Raw genomic sequence first — 25,693 nt, 5'->3', positions numbered from 1 at the left:
GTCAATGATAATGATGTCAATAATAATGTTCATACCGATGACAGCAGTGATAACAGATGAATAATATGAAGTAAATTAATAAAAACAATACTAATAATGACACTCATAATGATAATAGTTATTATAATGATACAACAATCATAAAATATGATCAAATTCAAGTAAAATAATGAAAATAATAATAACAATAATTATAATAATGGTAATGTAATAATAAAAGATGAACAATGTCAAGTAAATTAATAATACTATTAATAATGATATAGATAATAATTTTCATAATCATCGCAGCAATGATAAGAGATGAACAATAATAACAAAACTACTGATATTAATGATTATAATGATTTTTTGTATTTTTTGTCATGATAGCAATGTTAACAAATGAATAATATCAAGTAAAATAAAACTTAAAGAACACCCAATAATAATAATGATGTTCATAGTGATAACGATATCGCTAATAGTTTTCATAATGATATCAGCAATGACAACAGGCGACGAATAACATCAACATCAATTAGAAATGTCTTTGCTCATCTCCAACCGACTAAGTACTAATGACAATGATAATAAAAATAATATAGATGAGTAATAGCATCCCAGACACAATAATAATCACAATGCATATTGATAATGACAATAATAACAGAATTATTATTGAAAGGAAAATTCTTAGCTTTTTGTATTTGCTCATCCGTGCTGCTGCAAAACCTTTTTACCGTAATCAGAGACTCCTCTTCAAGCAGCTTTTCTATTGTATATTACTTATATACTATACATCAGTTTGTCCATAATTCGCACTTAAATAAAATGGTAATTTCGGAGGAAATGTAGTTGGATGCGGCAGCGTACGCCTAATAATATAATTAATTATAAGTCTAATAAGAATTAACTTGAAAATAGTGATAAAAAATATCAAAATTATCATAATGCATTAAAATAAAAGAACCCAATAATTATTACAGTCGAGTCTCGATAATTGGTACCCCGCTAAATTAAAATTCGCTATAAATCGAAACAAATGCTATCCCCTTGAAAGAATTCGTTCTCGATAATTCTCGATAATTTGAATATCTGTGTAACTCGTAAAAAAAAAACTGATTGCATTGCCATTTGGAATTAGCGGGACTCGACTGTATAATCATTATGCTAATGAAATTATAAAAGTAATACAATTTACTTTATTGAATGTTAAATTTTAATAATTATTATTATATAATGCAAATAATATTAATGGAATCATAATATTTACTTAATGAATGATACATATAATCACTATATGTATATATTTTAAATATTTAAAAAAATTATAAAAGTCAGTCCAACAGGCGCTACTTGAGATTGGGCCAACACAAATCCAGTTTTCCGATTTGCAGTCTTCCGCATAAAATCATCTCAAAACAAAAGATCTTATACACCAGACTAGGAGAAGTTGCCAGTAGCAGGATGCGGCTGTTTGCTTGGGGTATAACAATAAAAATGCAGGTTAATAGCACGAAAATGATTCCCCATATGGCCCATTGTACGGTACAATCAACTAACTGTATATATGTACATATATATACATATATATATATATATATTACAGCACGAGGAGAGAGTGCTCTCTGATTTGTAGTTGACATAAAGGAAATTAACTAATAAAGGCAATTAGCTGGAACCGAGTGTGTCTCTGTGCGTGTGTGTGTGTGTGTGTGAGTGTGTGGCGAGAGTTTTGTTCAGTTTGTTTAGTGATTTTATGTATTAACCTCGGAACCCTGGAGACCCATTTGCCAGTTACGATTAGTTGGTTGACAACTCTGGCTCGCCCTTGCTCCTTGTGACCCGGAGCCCGGAATTTGGTGGCAATTGCGGGCAGCTTTACGTGGTATCCGCACCAAATCCGTGCCAATGCCAACCCAAATGGGCTTTAGTTAACTGAATTATGTCATGGCTGTTGGCCCAAACTTGTAAGCCACTTGTTCATATATATATGTGTGTGTGTGTATGGTTGTGTGTGTGAAGCGCAGTTTTGGGTTATTGCCTGGGATTGGAAATGTATTTGGAATTGGGGGCGTTGTTATTGCAGCGATACGTGAATACGTGAACTCGCATGCACACTAATCCCCAATCACACCTGTACAGCAAACTGAATGCAAAGACCATCAATTCGGCACACCGAAGCATGCCTACCCTTGCAGACTGACATTGCCCATGATGTGATCTATATAGACATATATCTATATATATATACATATATATATATACATATATAGCATATATGAGTTGATGTATTTAAGTATGTATAAGTGAATCGTCCGTTTGATACCCATAAGAATGTAATTGTGATAAGCTTGTATTATTGTCTTACCATATATGTATATATTGTATATACATACATATATTCATGATATACTGTGAATATATACAAACGTAACTGTGTAGTGTATACAAGGTGGAACAAAAACATTATGAAAAAGTTCTGCCTTGAAGTGTTTGTTTATTTATGACGACTGTATGATATGAACTAAGGAAATAAATCGAGTCTGTGATGAAGTGACAGCCAGACAGACAGACTGACTGACTGACAGTAGACAGCAAGAGTTATGAAGCTGACTTTAGATTTGATTTGAATTCTGACTAAGATCTAAGTAGGTTAAAGCGCATGATTCCTGCTTGATTTTAGCTTGCCTTGGGAATGTAGCCGCCTTAGTCCTGGAGAAAAAGTTCAGACTGCAAGGGTATACATAGTATTGTAGAATATGCCAGTATATAGAGACGTACATATATGTAGTTTGATAATTTGTGCATATATTTTGTTGGTATACATATAACCTAAAATTTTACCCATTGGAAGATCGGCCAATTCATCGCTGACCAGTGCGCAGAGCAATTGCCGTTGCACAAATAGTTTAAGAATGTACACAGAGAGGGATAGACTTATATTAACGTCAGAGCAGCAGCAGCAGCAGCAGCAACAGCACACGGACTCGTTGCATCATAGACAAGGACAGCATGCTCGCCAGCGTCGGCAGGTACGATTGCACCTGAATAGTCCATCCTCTGATGGCAGCTGCTATTCGCTGGCCATGGCCGGGCTGGGCGGCCAGGGCGCGGCTGGGGGCAGCCGGACGCAGGTGAAGACGCTCTCATCGTTCATCAGCGAGCATCCCGAGGAGCTGGTTAGCAATCACAGCCATCACAGCAATCACAGCAATCACAGCAGCCACAGCAACAGCAGCAACAACCACAACAAGAACGACAGCAATCCCAGCAACCAGACAACCAAATGGAAGAGCCTGCGGGCCGTTATGGCCTATTACTGCTCATTGCGGCGCATTAAGAGGAACGGTGCTTTTACAGCTTTTACATACAGTACAAGAACCCAACTAACTAAGCTAAACTCAAACTAATCTAACTAATCAAGCAACTATCTAACGTTATGTACTACTACTACTACTACTACTGCCTTGCATTTTGTGTGTGTATGTGTGTGTCCGTACGTGTGTACGCCTGTCTGTCTGTATGTGTGAGTGTATGTACAATAATAATAATAGAACAAAAAATACCAACAAAACAAAAATACCTCTCAAATCTCCCAAATACCAAACCGTACCGCTACCCAATCCAATATCCGTGATATGCTCAAGAAGTAACCAAAACTCACTCACATGCCCTCTCTCTCTGTCTCTCTCTCGATCTGTCTGTCTTGGTTTGTCTCACTCTCTCTCTCTCTCTCTCTCTCTCTCTCTCTCTCTCTGTCTCTCTTTAGCTCTATCTACTAACCCGTTAGCAAAAATCAAATCAGTTTTGTAATCTATGTGTACAATTATTCCTATCTCTGTCTATTTCCGTCACATTCACACTAACTCGCTTCCTCCATCTCGCTCTCGCTCATTATTCTAGCCTAGTGGTATACCCTTTATATATATATTTTAATATATATATGTGTGTGTGTGTGTAAGTGTTGCAGATATCTAAGCTCTTCTGTATGCCCACACATAATTATAGCTAATTTTGACCGTGTCTAACAATTGTTGTAATAATCGTATGCCATATAGTGCTCTTCTATCTTTCTCTCTCTCTCTTTCTCCGTCTCTCTTTCTCCCTTTTTTTTGCTCTCAGCGTAAAGCTCTCATTTTTCTACTCCCCTCTTCAGCACACTCATATATATACAATCTCTCCCTCTCTCTTTCTCGCTCGCTCGCTTGCTTGTAAGCTAGCCCGGCCACTGATGATATTCTCTTCTACTGGGCAGCTCACTCTTATACTACTCTTATACAAAACTCACTCAACTTGTTTATTCGCCTCTTTTTCTGGTTTCTGCCCTCTTTTTGCAACTATAACTATTCTAAAATGTACTTTTAAGACTCATTTGCTGCCCAATCCGAGACTCTTCTTGCTTCTGGGAGGTGGTTCAAAATGGATGTTAAGTATTCAATAAGACTCACTTAGGGCATTCGCTTTCCTTTTTTTTCGTACTCTTATGTGGGATTTAATGGCTCTCTGTCGCCCGGCCATTCGTCGTCCAAGTTGTTTGGACAGTAACGAGAGTTTTCGCTCTTGACAATTGATTTATGCTCAAGCTCACTCGTTGCACACAGGGTGTGCCGCTTGTCTATACAGGGTGCACACAAACTGTGTGCAAACTTCTCTCTGATCTCTTGAAGAGATTCGCTTTTGTTATTGAGTCTCTCACTCGCCTGTTAGGTTGTGCCTGGCTCAAGTAACCTACAGGGTGCTCGCACAGGGTGCTCTCTGGCATTGGCATTGTTTACATGTAGCTGTCGCTGTCTTCATTGCGACTACTTAGTCCCACTTGCCGCGCATATTACGTTTTATCCACTTGGGCTTTGTGCTAGTTTTTGGCAAAAAGTTTATCAAGCTGAGGGCAAAGTGCAACTATACACACACACACTCACGCACAGACAACTTTGACCAAAAAAAATGGAATGAAAAAATCTTAGCAAACAGCAAAAGTTAAAGTGGCTTTTGAGTGTGTGTGTGTGTGTGTAGAGACAGGGAGGACGAGAGCGGGAGAATCAATATGTTTAAGCTGCCTTGCTGCATTGTAGGCGAACTTTTGACACAAATACACACACATACACACACACGCACACAGACACACACACACACACACACATGGCAGCACTCGCTCAGCCTGCTAGCCTGCGCCTATGCATATGCTACAATACTTTAGCATTGTGCATGCCAAATGAGAAATTGCCTTCTGAATGACAACTTACAAAGAATTTGAATTTGGAAAATTGCAAATTTATGTAGAAACTACCAGCCCCCACAAACACACACACAGACACACACATAGTTTAACTGTGAAATTGTCAAATGACCCAGATATGTTTGCAGCATATTCTCCGCCCTTGTATGAACTTTGCCCGCTGCCAAAAGAACTGTGGGGCTGCATGCATATGCATGCCTTAGTCTCTCAACCTCTCTCTCTCTCTCTCACTCGTTTTCTTTCTCTCTCTCTCCTGAATTGTGCCGTGCATTTTCAAGTGTCTTCAGACAGTCACAATCGAAATTCAGTGTTCGATCTGATTGCCGCAGTGCGATTGTGCTTTAATTCAGTGCCACTTCAGCTGCCACTTATACACACACACACACATGCACACAGAGACAGAGGCGCAGCCATTTGACATTTGTTGCATAGGCGTCATTTGTGTCAAGTGGCATGCATAAGAGAGTAAGAGCGAGAGAGAGAGAGATAGATGTTGATCAGCTGCAGCCAAGCGCCATCTATTGCCTGTTAGCTGCATGCAACTGTCATATTTACATAAATGTTAAACAGCCACAAATTAACTCTCAACAGGTGGCGCCACCTGTTTGAATGACTCAAATACATGGAAATAACTTGCTTTGGTCTGTCAACAGCTATTCAAAGTGAAATCCTGTAACAAAATATTTTTTCTATCATCTCAGTACGAGAAATTTAAATATAACTTAAAGCCAACTAAGCAGCAAAGCCAAAAGTGAATGAAGAGAGAAAAATTAAGGTGAAAATCCTCGTTGAAGGCAAAGTAAAAGCCATGCAATAAGCAGGCTAAAGTCCACGCTAAGGCGCGCTGCAATTTCTTAAGTAGTAAATCATGAAATAGCTCGGAGCCACAGTGAACTTTAAGAGCTGCGCACGAAGCAAACTAATATGCAAAAAAAAAAAAAAAAAAAAAAAAAAAAAAAAAAGATGGCTGAAACGGGCGGCGACAAAGCCAGGCGAAGCTAGGCGAGGCCAGGCGTGATGCCCAGCTCGAAACAAAGATTTTCGCGCTCTGCTTTTTTCGTTTTCTTCTTCTTCAATTTTTCTCATTTTCAGTTCCTAACTAAACAAATCAAACAGGAAGGCGTGCTGTCTAGCCGAGTCACCAGTCCAATTCTTTGCTACTCTTCTTTACGAACCTGGCAAACTTTATGAAAACAAACGATTTGCATTCCATGGACGCATTCATCTCATTCAGCTTGATTTAAGACATCAATTTGAAAAACTTTTCCTGATTTACATTTCTGAGCAAAAGTTTGAGAATTTACTGTTTGACATTGTTATATATTGATATTTAAGTTTTAATCATTAAATAGATTGAAAGTTGGCATGAAAAGTGAAACCAAAAATGATTTTGAATGACTTGAAATTTTGCTAGAAATTTATCACAATCTTGAAAGCGTTGTGTCTTTTTATATACCCTGAACTTATTTTCTATAGGAAATCAGATAATTATATAATTATTTATTTTTTATTTTTTTTTTTTAACATTTTATTTATTTTAATTATTATATTTTAATGAGTTTGCTCTGTGAATATATTTTAGAAAAGTTTGAAAGGCAGAAGTAGGCGTAGTAGAGCCCATATACCTATAGATTCTTGAGTAGGCCAAGCAGGCTAATTATTGTGTTTATGTCTACATCCATATGAAGAAGATAAAGAAGATTTACTAATCGTTTTTTGTTTTTTATAGTATGCTTAGTTCAGGCCTATCATGATGTTTCGATAACTCATTCGTTTCTCACATTGATAATAATCGATCATTTTATAAGGTTTTTAGGTAGGCTGCAGATTTCAAATGAGCTCTGTTTCCCAAAAGTCTTTGCTCTAAACTCGAGTAGAAATTCCATGTAGAACAAATGTTGTTCAAATATTATATGTATACCCAGTAAAGCTGAAATAAGGCTTTTGCTTATGTCTGCCTGTCTGAAAGACGTGCAGAATGATAGAGATGACAATACAGTATGGTTGTCAGGGTATCACCTCGTCCGGCACTCCTGACTAGAGTACTCTCATTTGTTGCCTTAACTGCTTTACTTTTGACCTAATCCAGTGCCTCCTGTGATCGGCCGCCCGCATTTGGAACTAGATTAGGTCTGCAATCAAATTTGATGCCGACTTTCGATATTTGCTGGACATTTTGTGGTGTTGTTGCGTTTGCTTTAAGACAGTGGAAATTGAGTTCAACTGAGACAATAAATGGCTAACATGGTGCTCATTTGTCTGGCTGTTGTTCGCTGGATGCCTGGGCCAATTAATATGGGCACGGCTGGCCACACTGGTAGCCGGAATGACTGGCCAGTTGGATGCTACGCGGCAGGGTCAAGTGGCCGAAGGAGCAGAAAAAGAAAACACTCATACATACATACATACATCGGGTAGGCGAGAAGCGAAGCGGCAGTGCGTGCCTCAACATATTCCTTGGCCAAATTTGCTTTTTGGCCATGTCATGCCGTGACAGTGGCAAAGTGGCTGCCAATGGCCAAGCGGCGAACGGCGAGTGGTGCGCACATGTGGTGCAATCCGCTGAGAGAGCGGCGTGTGTAGTGCCGAAAGCGTTAATTGAAATCGCCCGGAGCTGAGGCAACAGGCAAGCCAAGCAAACAAACAGCTAACAGTCCAAACCCAACATCAGGCGGCCATTAAGCAACATCTCTCTCTCTATCTCTCTCTCTCACTCGCTCTGTCTGTGTGTGTGTGCCTTGATGATTTGTGGTGCAATAAAACGTGGCATTTAATAGGTGGAGCAGCCACAAAGCTTAAAACTTTAGCCTTTAGCATTAGGTTTTTTTTTTTTTTTTGTGTGTGCAGGGCCTGGCAAAAACTAACAAGCTCCATTTCAATTTATTATAAATCGAAAGTCCAGCTCCGTGTGCGTGTGTGTGCTTGTGTGTGTATTAGTGTGGGTATGCGTAATCTTATCGTACAGCAAGCCTTTTTTACGCTTGATGGCACGCAGCCCGCATGTGGGCCAGAACCAGAAACCAAAAAAGTCGAAGCACAAAATGAGAACAGGCCAAAAGCCAAGTCAACGAGCTGACCGTTAAATGAATTGCCTGCCTTTCGCCCGCACACACTATCTCTCTCTCTCTCTCTCTCTCTCTCGCTCTCTCTCTTCTTCTATCTTGCTCTCTATCTATTGCTCGCTATAACAATAGTGAAAGAAAATGCGTGAAAATGCTCCCAAGAGTCATGTTGCAATAAAGCGAACGAAAAGTCAACAAAGGAAACCAAAAGAAATTCCGCCGTAACGCACTCTGTGTACCCTGCGCAAATATTGGGAGACAGTTTCAGTGCGCAATGAAATATTCATTAATTAATACGTAGAGCTCAACTCCTGGATCATAAATAAAATGTTTCGCTCTATGCATGCTACAGTAAACACTCGAAAATTTCTAATTACAATTTCGGGCCCAAGCATAACCCTAGAGCATAATATATAATTAATATATACGCTATATACATATATTTTATACATTTATTATTACGAAATAAGCCGCCTGAGCGACCCAGTCAAGTGCATGCATTTAGACATTGGGCTTAATGGCTTATAGCTCCTGGACTTTATGTGAATAGTAAAAATGATGAAAATATTTAAATGCCAAAGTTTGTGCGAAAGTTAACTCGTTCATTATGGCCAACAAGCTTATATTTCTAGTTAATGAACGCTATGAGAATGTAAAAGGAAAATGGTTTTTATGTTTCCACTCCACCTGCCTGAATATGAGAGTATTACGTCTGGAACTTAAAGTTACGTTTTTTTTGTTTTTTTTGTGCAATTCATGCTGAACTTTAGCTGATCATTCGGATCAGAAAAAGAAATGAAATGCAAGCATCAGCTAAGCGGGAGTTTTTGCCAGTGTTGGAGAACGGCATATATTATTATTAATAATCTTGTTACATTTTTGTTTGTTCTACTCGACTGCGCAAATGTTAATGTGGGAATAAACAGACTGAAGCTGCGAACTGTTTTTCGCGCATTGTCGCTCTGTAACTGTAAGTCGAAAGCACTTTGCAGTGTTGTAAAAGGTCATAAGATGTTTGATCACGTTACGCCCTTGACATCTGTCTGCAATCGATTGTATGCTATCTATTTTAAGCTCTGTCCAAATCTATCTATTTCTCTCTCTCTCTCTCTCTTTCTCTCTCTCTTTCTCTATTTCTATCATCTGAACATTCTACATATTACATACAATTTACTTATTACGTCTTTAAACAATCAATCGATCAATCAATTAAACAATCAATAAAATAACAACAACAATCGAATTGTTTTGCACAAAAAACAAAACAAACAAAAAAAATTAATCAAAATAATTGAAATTGAAACCAAAAACAAAAATTTCGCAATTCGTTTAGGAAATCGCGTATCGGAGATGGAGCTTCAGATCCAGATTCCGATTGGTAAGTCCTATGCGTTTGTTACCAACTTTTGGTTAACTCTCACGCTCTGCACAACAACAACAACTACAACATGAACAACAAGAAAACACGCGCACACGCACACACACGCATACACATTACACATACACCACTAGCGATACAAATTTAGCTAACGCTTTTTGATTATGTTGCAAAAATTGATTTTGGATAGTGATAATAATATACATATTTGATAGTATTGATATTGCGAATGACGATAATTGATCGTGATTGATGATGACTGAGATGCATCTAATTGGCATGCGAAGCGCTTACTTTTTCAATTGCGTTTGGGCCACAGCAAGGCGACGACAAGAACAAAAACAAAAACTAAAACTCAAACAACAACAACAACAACACTCGACTCGACTTGAATCTGCCTTTTCTTTTCATTGTTTTCGTTTTCGTCTTGGCGGGTTAAGAAGCGAGCCGAACCCAAAATCACAATCACCCACACACACACACACACACACCCATACACTCACTTTTGGTAATCCAATAGTTCACAAATAAACGAGTAGTTGCCATTTGCCAAATGCTTCTTAATGCAACCACCCAAGAATTTGGCAGACACACACACACACACACACACACTCACTCACAACACACACACCCTCACACATAGAGACACGTGTATAAAGAACATGCCACGCCTAGCTCTTGTTTTTCTTTCGTTCTTTTCTTGTTTGGTTTGGTTTCTCTTACTCTTAGCTAGCCGCATTGCAAGCTGCTTTCTGCTTATGATCCACATGACGTATGCGTAATATTAGGTAGCATCGGCAAATACTAAAAACCAAATATTAAGAAAACGCTGTAAATAACACCAAAAACTTAAATTAAATACCAAATGCGAAATATAATGCAAATTATTTTGCTAAGTAAATCAGAAATAAAACTGTAGTTTGTATATACGAAAAAAATTACCGAATAATACAAAAAAAAAAAATCAAACAAAATTAATTTAATTGTGCGTGTGTGTGTGTGTGTGCAAATGCTATAAAAATTCGCTTTGTATGTGTGCAATTGGTGTCTCTGCTAATAAAAATGAAGCATTTGTACATAAAAAAAGCATTATAATAATACCGAATAAAATACCACATTTACTGAAAAAATACTTGTATATTAAAACACATATTGTTTGTACATATGTATATAATGCCGTTACTCATTCTCGTAGCCAGGCAATTTCGACATAGACCTATCATGGCCACTAGCGATTCGAACAACAACAAATACCAAAAAAAAAAAAAAAAAAAAAAAATGAACCCCCAACAACAAGAACAACATTAACCGGAAATACTTCAAATGCCTATCCCATTCCGATTCCAGTTTCCCAAAAGTATTCCAAATGCCAGCTCCGAATTCCCAGCATTCCAATTGCACTTGTAGTCGTGTTGTAGCCCCACTTGAATGCCCTGTAACCAGTGGAAGCGACAAAAAAACCAAAGGAGCAACTTAAGTGTTTGGTATTTATTGAGTTATTAGTGGGGTCGTCTGATTCTTAAGACTGTAAGCTGTTTAACTAGAAGGAGGCTCTATAAATATCTATTTCCAGTTCCGAACCTCCAGCTAATGCTTAACAAATGAACTGATTTTTTTTTTTTTTTTTTTTTTTTTTTTAATTTATATTTATATATAATTTATATGGAACACTTTATTTTTAGCCAATTTAAATTTTTTAAATTTAAGAGTATGGAAATGGATTCGTTAGATAAATTTCTATCTACTTTTAAAAATCTTAAAGCTCTACCTTAAACTCGTACTCCAATAATACTCAAACTCACAGCAAAATACCAAATTGTACAGAATTTCCACTGGTTACAGCGTATTTGATAGTCGTTCATGCTGCGACTATTGCACTCTTAGCTCTTACACAGATTTCTTTTCAATTTTACATTTTTGTTTTGCTCCACAAATATTATTATTTGTTTTAGTTGTTTGACAGAGCTTTTAGCATTTGTCTGTCTTGTTCAGAAAAAAACCCTCAAACAAAAAAAAAAAAAAAATTTTATGGAAATTGTTTTCTATGCCCAAAATAAAAAAAAAAAAAGAAAGAAAAAAGAGAAAAGAAAAATGAAATGAAATAAAACTCAAATTGAAACTACGAAATTGGCAAAATTGCAGTTGTAACCGAAGCAAAGCGAGGCGAACTTGGGTCTGTTTCCTTTTTGCAACTGTTGTGGAATTTAATTTTCCGCCCACTTGTTTTTCATTTTGCTCTCATTTCTCAATTGTTTCCACTGCATGACAGCGAATATGTTTATGAAGCTTGCCATGCAAATGCTTCCAGCTTGCACAAGATCTATGTTTCCATCTATCTGTATGCTTCAAACGTTACTACTATTACTATTACTACTACTATTACTACTATTATTACAACTACTACTACTTATATATTTACTACTGAGGAAGCAGATGAACATAAAAATAAATACTTTGCCATTTTTGCATGCCTGATTGCCGTTAGAGCGTTAAAACGTAGATGGGAGACGCCGAGGAAGCCGGAGACGTAGACGCAACTGTATACGGTTGGCTGGCTGACTGGCTGGCTGGCTGCCTTGTTCTACCCATTTGCCGGGACTTCCTTTCTGGCCATGCCAAGCCATTCCTGAACTCCTCCCATCCTTGTCGCCTTCCTGTCCTTGCTGCCCAGTCAGCTGTCAGTTGTCTCCGTCAGGACGTCTCCTGCCCAGTCCAGCCCAGCCCCCCTATACCCCCTCATCCACCATGGCACCAGCACCTGACCAGTCTACATCTGTTTTCGTGCGTGCTTTTCTATGTGTGTGTGTGTGTGTGTGTATGTTAACCGTTAACCGTTTGCCGCTTACCGTTTACCGTTGCCCGTTAGATGGTAGCGTTGCCATATCGTTACGTGCCATGTTTTGAGTGCGTTTACATTACGTTACGTAACGTTTAATGAATGTTTATTGCTCCCACCACGCATAGCGTAAGTGTGTGTTCGTGTTGCGTAAGTTACGACCTAATTGCAAATAGATAACTAGACTAACTAGTGCACCCCACTTGTAGAGTCCCCAATGCAACGTATGTAGTCCTAGCAAAAACCAAACCTAATCTAACGTAAATCGCACGCTTTGCATTGACCAGCTCTGTTGCATTTGACTACTCTACCTACTTATTTACCTGACTTACTCTCTTACTTTCTTACTCTCTGTTCCTGTTTCTTTTCTCTAACCGATCTGTGATCTGTGATCTATGCCCCATTTCCTGCTCCCGTTCAGTTCCCGTAGTTGCTTGATCTTTTCAGTTTGAAACCAGCTGTAGCAATTAGTTGTAGTTTAGTTAGAGCAGAGTTGTTCGCTTTATCGATGACTTGTGATCCTTGAACGTGTGTCTTTTGTGGCATATCCTCGTACAGGACACGCTCAAATCAGCGCTGGATGAAACTCCGCACCACCGTACAAATCTCATCGGCCATACAGAAGAAACCACCGCTCAAGCGCGAAGACTCATTCCTGAAGCGTTTCTCAACTAGACAGATACCCGAAACACAGGTGAGATATTTAAAAGAGATTCGAGTCGACTCGCTGATTCATACCCTGCAATTGCCATTCACAGGAAACTGTTGAAGACACGGGTTCAGAAAGTGCCTCTGGTGACGTCGACAAAACGGTGAAGCGTCGACGACGTTATCTGCAGAAACGACGCTCCGTTGTTAATCCAGATGAAAATTTTTACTTCTATTGGTTAATGATGTTAACTATATGTGTTCTCTATAATCTATGGACCCTAATTGTGAGGCAGAGCTTTCCTGAACTGCAGGTAAGTCAGTGAATGCTATGCGACCGGGCCATTAATGTCAAACCTTTTGTGTTGTCCTCCCTTCAATTTTTTTCTTATACCGCTGCCCCTTTTTCTGTTCAACTCGCCTCGCCCCATCGCCATCGGCTTTCCTCTGCCATTGAGGAAAGAGAACACCTTTTGTCATAATGCTTCAAGTTCTGTAAGATGAGTTGACTTGCTGCTTAATAATAATGCCCGACGGCCATAAAATTTCCTCAAACAATGAAGTTTATTAGGTATTTCAGTAAAAGACGAGAAAAGGCAACTCCCACGAGTCCTTGAATTCTTGCTGGGGTCCTTTTAAAAGTGGGCTTAATAACTTAACTAGCTGAAGGCGAGGCAAGCCAAGGTAATATGGCTACATCAGGAAAAAAGAAAAGAATAAAGAAAACATTCCTGTCAGCGCAAAACAACGGCATGAGGGATGCTGATTAGTCTTTGGGTTTGCCCAAATGTAAAGCTTCGCAAGATTTTTATAACTCATCCAGTCAACGTGGCTGAAATATATGAAGTGAATGTATTACTCTTTCCATAAAAAGGTCGATGTGCTTGATCGGAATGGCATGCGTTTAGGGATGGCAATAACAGGGAGTTTATCAGCAAAGAAGTTACTTAGGAACAGTTCAATACTTGGGAGAGTTTATGGGAGAGGGGCAAAATTCTTTCTATATAAACTTTAATGGTTATTTACATCATGACATTAATAAAATAATCGTAGGAAATTCTGGAAACTTTGAAGCATAACTGTAAGTTATGATGCATAAAAAGTGTTATATATGTATGCAGTAGAATCCGGTTATAGCGATCCGGAACCGTCGTTATAGCCGAAAGACGCTTCAACTCTATTAGTCTGCTCATATAAGTTTTTCTGGGGTCCTGAATTTTCGTCGCAATAACCGTATGGATGCTACGGAGTCGTTATAACCGGATTGGACTGTATTTGCAGCATTTTATTTTATTTGATTAACTTTTATTTTATTTCATTTTTGTTTATATTTTTTTAGGAATATAACGGACAAAATTATTCAATTGATAGCAAATATAAATTTTCAATTTTTGTATATCTATATTTTAGGCAATGCCAAAGTAAAAATTTGATTTGAAGTGGTTTAATGAAGGGAATCAAAACTCTATCGATTATGTTTTCTATAGGGTATCTGCAGCCTGTCATAACAAGGACCTTTTTCTTTTGGGCATGTCTTCTTATTTCTTTTCAGTATTTTTATTATTTTCTTCTTTTCTGTGTGTGTGTGTGTATTTTTTTCTTCTGCCTGGCGTTTCGTAATGACTCAATTAAAAGACACGCAGACGGCTCAAGAGAGGTCTGTGTCGGTCTCGGCTCTTTGGTTAGTTAGTGGGCTCTTAGTTTTTTGGGGACCTGTGCAAATGTTTGCTCACGGCCCAGTAGGCTGGGTGTTTGTCATCAGATTAAAGTCGGCTAAGGGTTGCCAAAACAATGTGGAGAGCACATATTCGGAGGACCGTTTAGAGGTACGCCGGGCAGAGGCATCGCCGTGGTTGACCTTTAGGCCGTAATGTGTGACAGGGCCTTTGGTTGTTGCCGTTGTTGCTGTTGTTGTTGTTGCCTCAGTTCTGGCTCTGGCTGCCATGAGGTCGCTCGCTCTTTATTTTAGCCCACCTGCCATTGGCGGGGGCGGGGTGACTTTCGTGTGCATTTGCAATTGTGGAAATGCATTGCTGAAATAACTAAAATTGTCCTTGGCCCGAGTTGTTCTAACTAATTGCAAAAATCTCAACTAATTTGTGCTGAAATTTATTTTTACATTTTACCAATGACAGCAATCTGTGCCTACCTTCTGGCTCATCTGCGATTCACTGACAGATGTTGTATTTATCTTAGATATAATAGTTCAATTACGTACTGGCTATCTGGAGCAGGGCCTAATGGTGAGTGTAGCGCATATGGAATAGAGCCAGTTACTATATATCATATATCATATGTCATATACTATTTATATATTTTATATCGTATGTCCTTCCATTTAGGTATATGATGACAGGAAACTGGCCTGCCACTATGTGCACTCGCGTGAGTTCATCTTCGATATGATTGCGCTGATACCCTTGGATCTGCTACAGTTGAAGATGGGCACGCATCCGCTTTTGCGTTTTACGCGCTTTTTTAAAGTGAGCTCCGAGCTGCCTGCATAGATCGATTCATTATTCATGTACACTCTATTTTCCTCTTGCAGGTATATCGATCTGTGAGATTTTATTACATCGTAGAGAGTAGAACAGTTTGGCCAAATTTATGGCGCGTTGTTAATCTAATTCATATCCTATTAATATTGGCCCATTGGTTCGGTTGTTTCTATTTTTTGCTCTCCGAAGCGGAAGGCTTTCAGGTAAGTGCTCAGCGCATCCAACTGTCTAGCGATCTATTTACTTATATGCTTTATTCCCAGGGCGATTGGGTCTATCCGTATAGGCCAGGTGACTATGCGACGCTGACCCGCAAGTATTTGGGCAGCCTGTATTGGTCCACCCTAACGCTAACTACCATCGGCGATTTGCCCACCCCTGAGACGAATGCAGAGTGAGTATGAGATGCTTATCGATGTTGATCTATTAGCTAAATTTTGGATATCTTTGGGGTGGGCTTTGTCTTGTCTCCCATGCTATAAAAAAATACGAAAAAATGATTAAAAACAAAAAAAAAACAGACCGAACTTTTCGGTGGACGGCCCTCGATCAATACCAAGGCGTGGCATCAAATCACGACTGCTACAGTTTGGCTCTAGCTATGGGTATGAGTTCCTAACTGCATTCATAACACCTAAGTCTAACTGAATATAATCTTTAACATAATCTTGCTTATTGTTGGGGGCTGTCCACCAGTTCGTTTCGTTTTCTGTATTGGCACAAAGTGAACAAGAAAATCCTTGCTGCTCTGACAATTGTTATATGCATCACGATCAAAGCCTTGCCTACTCTATGAATATTTGCTTGATATAATTGCTATCAAAGTTTTCGAAAGCGTGCGACAGCCTTCAACAATTCCAAACAGATTTTAACGCTCACAATTGCCCAAGCCAATTTCAATAACAACTATGCAAAGCTGATTATATATTGAAAATGTGCTTTCGAAAACTTTGACTGAGCTTTTCAATGTCATTCGACGAGAGAGAGTGAAAGAGAGAAAGAGAGACAGAGTTGGAGAGAGAGGAAGAGAGAATCGACCTTTATATGGAAAAAAGTATCGCAGTCCTACATACATTAACTTAATAATTTTCCTGTTGAGAATTTGAAATTAAAATTCTTTTGAAAGCTTTTAAATTCTGAAATTCGAAATTTGGAAAACCAAGAGCTAACTGTGAAAACTGCTTCAGTGACTAAATGATCAAGGTGCACTCACACTCTCAGCTCTGTCTGTCTCGCTCTTGATATGGCCAACACCTGACATAATTTACTTAACTTATCTCCCTTTCCCTTATTTCCCCTCCTTAGGTATATTTTTACGATCGTTAGTTACCTGATTGGCGTTTTTATCTTTGCAACTATTGTGGGCCAAGTGGGTAATGTGATAACGAATCGTAATGCCAATCGGCTAGAGTTCGAGCGTTTACTTGATGGGGCCAAGACCTATATGAGGCATCACAAGGTGAGTGGATCGGAGATGGAGGATGATTGAGCAATTTGATACACTATGGAATTTCGTAGGTGCCGGGCGGGATGAAGCGGAGAGTGCTGCGGTGGTATGACTATAGCTGGTCGCGGGGTCGCATACAGGGTGGGGGTGATATAAATACGGCGTTGGGCCTGCTGCCCGATAAGCTGAAAACCGAATTGGCCTTACACGTCAACCTGAGCGTACTGAAGAAGGTGACCATATTCCAAGAGTGCCAGCCGGAGTTTCTGCACGATCTGGTGCTGAAAATGAAGGCGTACATCTTTACGCCGGGTGATTCGATCTGTCGCAAGGGCGAAGTGGCTCGCGAGATGTTCATCATAGCCGATGGCATCTTGGAGGTGCTCAGTGAAACGGGCAAGGTGCTGACCACCATGAAGGCGGGCGATTTCTTCGGTGAGATCGGCATACTGAATCTGGATGGGCTGAACAAGTGAGTGCACTACCCGAAGTTCTCCCCTCCTTTCCATTCCCTTCCCTTTGTTTCCTTTCCCAATCTCTTATTATAACTCTTAATATGCTCTAGGCGCACAGCGGATGTCCGCTCAGTGGGCTACTCGGAGCTGTTCTCGCTGTCGCGCGAGGACGTGCTCGCCGCCATGAAGGACTATCCGGATGCACAGGAGATCCTGCAGACGCTCGGACGCAAACGCCTCATGGAGGTGCGCTGCGTGAACAAGAAATACGCCAAGGCACAAAGCGACAAGGAAGCCGCCGCCTATGCCGCGGCCCATCCGCATCACCCGCATCCGCACGCGCATCACCATCAGGTGCATCAGAGCGACAGCAGCGAGAACAGTGCCTCGAAGAAGATCGTGGACAAGCTGAAGCACGATGTCAAAGGCTTTCGCAATGTGCTGAAAAAGTCTAGGTAAGTCAGATCCAATAATTGCTGAATCGAATTCGTATTATCCAGCACTCGATTTAGAACGTCCCGTAAGAGCGACGAGTCGCTGGAAATGCAACCGCTGCACAATACCTCACCACGCGGCAGTAAGATCATGCTGAAGCGCATGTCGCGCGTTCGCTCCGACGATAAGGACGCGGACAGCGCCGAGGCCAAGGACGAGCTGCACGACAAGACGCCCAGTCCCATTGGGGCGGGGCTGCCGCTGCTGCAGCGGCTGCGCCTGCTCAAAGAGAAGCAGGTAAGTCGACGCCAGATAGCATTCATAGTCAGTGCCATTTGTTCATGAATCACAGCCACAGCCACCCACTGTCACAGCCACCGCCACCACCACCACCATAACCACCGCCACCGTCCAGTTCTATTTCTCTCACCAACTATTTTGATCGATTCACCATTCCAATTGGAATTCGTGCATACGCAAAACTAACCTACACACGTATCGCAACTGTCGTGTATATCGTCTTTAATTCATTCGCCTCATTGCCTCACGAGCTTTTAATGGAGTTTATCCCAACACTCAAGCAACCAGTACAGTACAGTACAGTTACAACAAAACATATACATACGTATACGTAACAATGCCTACGGTTATCCAGATATACACACAAGCACTCTTATACCCACGAATACGCACAGCCGCACACTCTTATACTCACATGTACAAGCACTCTTATACTCACACTTATACCCGCTCGATGCGCACTCTCTTCTATTTTTTGAGTTGCATCGAGTGCTGCTTCCTCTTTAATTCTAGTTCCTCGTTCATTTTGTTTGATTTGAATTTGCTGAACGGTTATAGCTCGATATTGAATTGCTTTTAGTGCACTTTATAATACACCTTTCTTAGCATTTATTATTATCGTCATTCGATTGATAATACCCTGTATGGAGCACGCACTGAATCCGTTGCTTTAAGTTGCTGTTAAAGCTCTCGTTAGTTAGCAATCAGATGTGCCTGAAAGGTGACAATAATCGAGCTTCAAAATATATGATTTGCTAGCAAGGTAAGGTCTGACAGAAGCAAATGTTAGATCAGGGTATATTAATATATTATCGCCGACAGATTTGTATGCTATTCTGATAATAGAACGATCTATGTTGTGTTGCTGTAAACCAAAGCTAATTAGTGAATCCAAATTTGCTTGACAGCCGCCTTTAAAACTATCCCAAAATTAGTTGCTTGCTTGAAACTATATTTTATACAAGAAAACAGACTTAAGACATGTGAAAACAGAAACACGCCACTCATAACTATCCTCAACCTATAACAAAATCCACCAAACTACAGAGTAACAATTACCTTATATACAAAAATGGACTGTAACGGAGAAAACTATAATACTAATACACACCATCCAGCTTAGCTGGGTAGACCATTTCCTATACTAACCATTTTCATGCATCTTTTGCCAATACACCACGTATCAAACTCACCACACATGCTGACACCATAATGGAGAAAACTACTACACGCAACATACTTATAATACTCCCTCCAATACACCACACTTTAAAACAGCTCATATAAAACTCACCAAATACGCCGACATAAGACATGTTAGAGCTTTTTGCTTACCAATAATCGAACATAACTCGCCACACTTTACATGTACAACACACCACAGTTCATTAAGCTATCCACTTACATACGGATCCTGCCAATACACCACACATAAAGCTCACCAATGACGCCATCATGCTCTTTTTATCACACTACCATTTCATGCTTTACAACATTTGGCCATAGCTCACCAAAGCTTACATGGACAACACACCACAGTTGACTACACCTCACCTCGCATCTCGCATACGCTGTTGAAAAAGAGTTGAACAAACTTTGATTTGGCATTTGTAAAATTTTGATTTGGAACTTGATTTGATTAAGCTTATAATCCAATAAGAAAAACAAACAACAAAATTACAATCAATCCAGCAAAATTCGTGTTGTATGTTATGTAATGAACCCCGGCTCTCCTAAATAGTAGTTTTTGTATGTGTCTTTATGTGTCTTGCACTAGGATCGCGAAGAGCGAGCTGTTAAGTCCACACCACCACAGAAATCTCCACCTCACTCACATGTAACGTGTACGTTATCGCCGCAGGAATCGATACAGGAAGAGCCCGAACGCGAGTTCAACGAAGGCTTTCCGCTGATCCAGCGATTGCAGCAGTTGAAAATTAAAAATGAGCCACAATCGGGTGCTGGCAGCGAGACCCAACTCGTCATGGTAAACCACGAAAACACCTCTCTCTCTCTCCTCTCTTTCTTTTTCTCTTTTTATCTCTGAATATCAAGCACCACACACACACAGCTTCCACTTGTCATCCACTCGATATTAATTGCACTTTCTATCCGTCCCGCCCTTAGGTCAACACGCCGCCCAACATCAGCAGCAAGGTGGACTTTGCGACGGCAACGGGTGTGGGCGGTGTTGGTGGGGCAGCGAGTGGTGCTGCGGGTGCTAGCCAAAGTCTGACCGTTGCCCAAATCAAGCCCATCATGAAAGTCTCCTTCAAGCAGAAGATACAACAGTTGCAGGGCGTGGTGCCGGCCATACCAAGTGGTGCCGGCCATAGCAGCACCACAAGCGCGTCCGGGACCACCAGCACCACCGGTGCCATAGCCAAAAAGGAGCCACCCAAATCGCTGGCCGTGGTGGCCAAGCATAGCGGCCCAGCGCTGCCAACGTTGCCAGCGATGCCCACGTTGCCAGCGCTGCCAATGGAGCCAACTATTGTGGGTGGTGCAGTTGGGCAGAGCTTGGCCGCCACCGCCAGCCTGTCGAAGAAGCCGCTGAGGCCGTTCACACCACAGCAATCGGACACGGACACTGATGGCACGCCAATCAAGCCCTGGTCCAAGCTGAAGCTGGCCACGCTCATGTCGTCGAGCTACACGAGCTTAAACAACTGCTCACCGGACGATCTGGCAACGCCGCTGAAGAACTACTCGCTGAGCAATATACCACAGCAAATGGAGAGCACCACAAATGCTCGACCACGCCACCACAGTGCCCGCAGCTCCCGCCACAGCCATGGCCATGGCCATGGTCATGGACACGGGCATGGGCATGGGCGTGGCCATGGCTCCACCTCAAGCACCTGCTCCTCGAGCACGCGCAGCACGCTGACCACGGCGCGCGACTGCCTGCGCCTGCAGAAGCCGGAACAGAAGCTGCCCGAGGGCGAGGCCACGACGGGCGGCCGTAAACTATATCAGAGCGTGTTCGACCTGTCGCCGGAATATTGTGGACTGCCGTTCGTGAAGCGGCTGAAGATATTGAATGAGCGCCAGAAGCTGGCCGAGCTGGAGAAGGCGCTGCAGACGCGCAGCTTCAGCCTGGACTGCTCGAAATCGAGCAGCGGCAACAACAACGAGGCGCCCATTACGGAGTCACTGTACCGCTGCTATAGCGACACCTCCGGCATCTACTCTCAGTTTCTGAGCACCTACGAGTCGGCCACCACCACCAGCAGCTCCACGTCCACATCCATTTCGACCAACACATCCACATCGGACGGCAACTCGAAGCAGCAACTGAAACAGCTGGACTACATGCCCCTCAGCCCCGAGTCGAACGAGACGGTGGAGCGGCGCAAGCTGAAGAGTATACTGAAGAAGATGCAGCAGGGTGCTGCTGCTGACGATGGTAGTGGCAGTGGTGGTGGTGGTGGTGTCGGTGGTACTGCCGATGGTGATGCCCAAGACGAGGCGAATGCCAAGACCAAGACCAAGGCCAAGGCCAAGGCCAAAACCAGTGCACTGTCGAGGGGGCTGTTAATGGAGCCGACCTTGGAAGGGTACGTGGCCAGGCACAGTAAGCTCTTGAAGAGTGTAACCTTCCATTCAACTCTTTCTAGCCCGCCCTCCAGTGCCACAGAGCAGGGGCACTTCGCGGCAATCGGCGGTGGTGGTGCTGCTGTTGCTGCGGCTGCTGTTTGCCTCAACAACAACAACAACAACAACAACAGCAGCAGCAAAAGCAACAGCACGCTATACGGTTCCGGTTCGAGTACGGGTATAAGTACGGTTACGGGTACGGGCTCGGTTACTGTCATCGGTTCGGGCAACGGCAATGACAGTGTGGCAACGTCACGGACAATGCTGCCAGATCAGGCCGTCTGGTCGCCGACGTTGGCATTGGTAACGCCAACGAATTCGCCGCAAGAGTATTTCGCCGCATTTGAGCCGCAGCTGATGGGCGGCAACGGCGTCATCGCTGGCGTTGGCAACGGCTCAACGTCAATCGCATCCGCTTCCGCTTCCGCTTCGGCAACCGCAACCGCAACCGCAACCGCATCGGCATCCGCATCCGCATCCGCATCGTATGTGGTCGAATGCTCGTCGAATACCGAATTTCATGCACAATCCACAACATCCACAGATTTGAATTTGAATTTGCAGCTCCGGCAGAACACGACCAATGCGAGCGGCCAGGCGGGTCAGTTGCCCAAACTGGAAGGTAATTACGAGAACTGCTATCGCTAGGTGACTCTCTTGCAGATCTGTCCTATACTTGAAAATGTATCCATATATCTATATATTTATATTTATATCAAATACAATTACTCCAAGTCTAACGCTTACCACGCCCTCAAGCTCAACAACACTTAGTAAATCTATTTATCGATTGTGCTGCCTCTGGCCAACATTAGGGGTATTCCATTCAAGTGAATTCAAGTTGATTTTAGTCTTACTCTATTTGAGAATTGTTGTTTGTTTGTTGGTTTATTTTCTTTCTTATCTAAAAAAAAGGAATACCCCTAATGCGACTCAGACTGAAGCGCTCTGCATGCCCTTTGCAGCGCCTGATGGCACACTACACAAAATTCGAATGCTTCGCTCTGGCTTTCCCGCTATCTCTCTTTGTCTCTCTCGCTAGTCCTCTATCTCTCTCTGTCTCTGTCTCTGTCTCTGTCTTTCTCTCTCTATCTTTAAATTTATGCATGGTAATGCCATCTATTAATTGCTATTTGATATGATTTAGGATATTGCTGATATATTGCTTAACATTGCGAATGCTTTTCTGCTAGGCTAAGAGTTGATAGCACCTTTTTAATTTACCTTAACTTAAAAAAAAAAAAAAATTTTAATTACAGACAAAGTCAATTTCTTAATAGGTCTTTTAAGTATAGAATATGTATATTTGTACTGTACATAAGCTAAGGTATATACAGTCATATCGATTTGCGTATACGTAAGAGCTTTTTGAGTACTGTTGAAATGTAAATATTTATTTCACATATTATTTATGTATATTATTTATGTATAAGCTTTGACTTTATAGAGATGAATAACATTCTTGTTGGGTTAAGTACACGATCTGCACTGCCACAATAGCATTTTCAGCCCGTTAAGCGTATGAGCTCGTCATCGATAAGCGTTATCGATAAACTGAGCTTGAAACGTATCGAAGCACGCGCACGCACGCTTTGGAACGCAATGGAATGAAACAACGACGACGGCGTACAGTTCTTCAGCATGTAACAAACACGCACACACACACACACACACACACACAAACACACACCCTCTCTCACACACACACATAGAGAACACTAAACGCTTCTGTAAATACGTAAAATTTGCCAAACCAAATGAAACACTGAAATCCAGAATGAAAAACTCTCGAAACTTTTGCGCAAAGGCAGCTGTAATTTGTATGGGAATGTGTGTAAATAACTGTAATCTGCGTATGTATGCATAACCTATTTTGCTTATCACTTGGTATTACTACAACAACAACAACCACAACAACAGCAGTAATGACAACAACAGCAACAGCAACAACAATAACAACAACGACCACAACGTGTTGTCCTAGTTGTCTCTGTCTCTGTCTTTCACACTAAAACACACGCACACACACACACATACACACACACACAGTCGCACACACACGCGCACGCCTAGCTGTGCCTCTCTCACCTGCCCGCCAGGGACCGTACACAACTGTACCGCAAGCGCACGCACACAGGGTTGCATTGCCAGCCGATTGCATTCAGTTACTAACCTATGCACGATACTCCATTTGAATTTGAATTCAAGGCTTTCCAGAGGCGCAGGACTACTTCAATCAGATACTGAGCGGCATCAATCACGTGATCAAGACGCACATGAACGAAATGCACTCGAAGTTCGAGTCGCAGTTCTCGAATATGGCCGGCGAGGTGAGACGGCGCGACGCCATCATCGCCCAGCTGCAGCTGAAGCTGCGCTCCATCGAACAGAAACCAGCGATGCCATCGACGACGCGCCGCATCAAGCGGGAGAAGCTGCCCCAGCTATCCGTCGACGACGACGAGCCGGCCGAGCAGGATAACAGCAGTTCGGGCTCCTCGGCCGAGTTGCTCTTTATGGTAAGTGCCTCAGTGTAAAAATGAAAATGAGACGAGTATATTGGTTTTCCACTAAGCATGTCCGTCCGTCTGTCTTGTTATGAAAAGCTAAGACTTTTCTAATACTCAATAGGATATCTGACCTCCATGACCTCCACATGGATTGTAAGAGCTGCTTGGGAGTCCCGCCTCAAAATTTGATACTTACCTTTCTGTAAAGCTCTTCACATAAATTCATGTACTATCATATTCTATATATACATAAGTATGTCAACAAGGGCGTGGCAAATCTACGGTCTTACAGCGAGAAATTCCACGCTTCACATATTTGAAAAGTTTACAAGATATATAAGTATAGATAAAATATAGATAGGCGTGACAAATCAGAAAAATAAACTACATACATACATCTTCCAATGTTTTTTATCAAGCATATCATTGAAAACCGAATTCCGGCGGAGTTTCACTTGTCACTCTCGAGGGCAATATATAGATCTAGTGCATTCGATAAGAGAGCAATATATTCCAAAGTATTTGAGTAAAAATCAGTAGGCCAATGAGAGATTTGAGTAACCAGCTCTAAGGCCGATGGCTGAATCTGTCGATGGATGGTTATAGTGCGATGATGACTAATGGAAGAAGGAGAAGAGTACAATAGAGTTTAGTTTGAGCTAGAAATAAGAATAAATAAAAGCCTCCTAATATATTTATGTATGTATATATTTCATTGTCGGAAATATGAAGTTTTTAATGAGACCTTTATAGCTTCTTGGAAGAGTATTATTCAGTCGTTTCTCCTTCTTATTTGATACCGAGTACAAAAACAGAGCCTAACTATAGTTGTCAGCAAATTCAGCAAATTGAACAAATTCAACAAATTTTGCAAATTTAGCTTAAACTTGATAATGTTCAATTCATAGCCAATAACTCGAAGGCGTCAGGTGCATGTGCTGCCTACTCAGCTCGTCTAACCAAATGAGCAGCTGAAGTCATTTATTGAGCAATTTAAAAATGCAGCAGACTGTGGACTCCGGCTGCCTCTTGTTTCGCATAGCATTTTTGCAACCCGAACGGCACACCATTAAGCAAATTTCTTGAGCAGCTGTTGCTGGCTTGCCCGTAGGTTTCCTGGACAAATTGTGCATATGCCACGTCACTGCGCCGAGTGCATGTTCGCTTGGCAGGGCAAAGGAAATGCGATGCGATGCGATGCGCTGATAATCCATTTTTGTATACCCTGAACCCATTGGAAATGGGAAAGCAGGGTATGATGGTTCTGTTAAAAGTATGTAACGGGCAGAAAGAGGCGTGGCAG

At 41.5% G+C, this 25,693-nt stretch overlaps 1 protein-coding gene across 6 annotated transcripts in view; it reads left to right on the top strand.

Annotated features, from left to right (window-relative positions):
• Positions 1-25,693, top strand: part of Cngl (Cyclic nucleotide-gated ion channel-like) — a 64,325-nt gene that overhangs the window by 35,224 nt on the left and 3,408 nt on the right. For 5 of the 6 annotated variants that reach the window (XM_089476122.1, XM_089476121.1, XM_089476118.1 and 2 more), the window contains 15 exons: positions 9,617-9,661; positions 13,056-13,191; positions 13,256-13,459; positions 15,281-15,388; positions 15,488-15,628; positions 15,694-15,846; positions 15,907-16,037; positions 16,165-16,248; positions 16,949-17,102; positions 17,162-17,562; positions 17,656-18,000; positions 18,058-18,277; positions 20,058-20,267; positions 20,408-22,502; positions 24,089-24,399. In XM_089476122.1, coding sequence (XP_089332248.1) covers positions 9,617-9,661; positions 13,056-13,191; positions 13,256-13,459; positions 15,281-15,388; positions 15,488-15,628; positions 15,694-15,846; positions 15,907-16,037; positions 16,165-16,248; positions 16,949-17,102; positions 17,162-17,562; positions 17,656-18,000; positions 18,058-18,277; positions 20,058-20,267; positions 20,408-22,502; positions 24,089-24,399 — 4,738 coding nt within the window. Of the gene's footprint in view, positions 1-2,839; positions 10,958-13,055; positions 13,192-13,255; positions 13,460-15,280; positions 15,389-15,487; positions 15,629-15,693; positions 15,847-15,906; positions 16,038-16,164; positions 16,249-16,948; positions 17,103-17,161; positions 17,563-17,655; positions 18,001-18,057; positions 18,278-20,057; positions 20,268-20,407; positions 22,503-24,088; positions 24,400-25,693 lie in introns of those variants that run through there. The other variant, XM_089476123.1, reaches the window with a different exon arrangement.

Source organism: Drosophila arizonae, chromosome X, assembly GCF_054131065.1.
Source record: "Drosophila arizonae isolate 15081-1271.41 chromosome X, UAZ_ARI_1.0, whole genome shotgun sequence".
Classification (NCBI taxonomy): domain Eukaryota; kingdom Metazoa; phylum Arthropoda; class Insecta; order Diptera; family Drosophilidae; genus Drosophila; species Drosophila arizonae.
The sequence above is the reverse complement of the archived record's forward strand: the minus strand, read 5'-3'. Positions and strand labels throughout refer to the sequence as shown.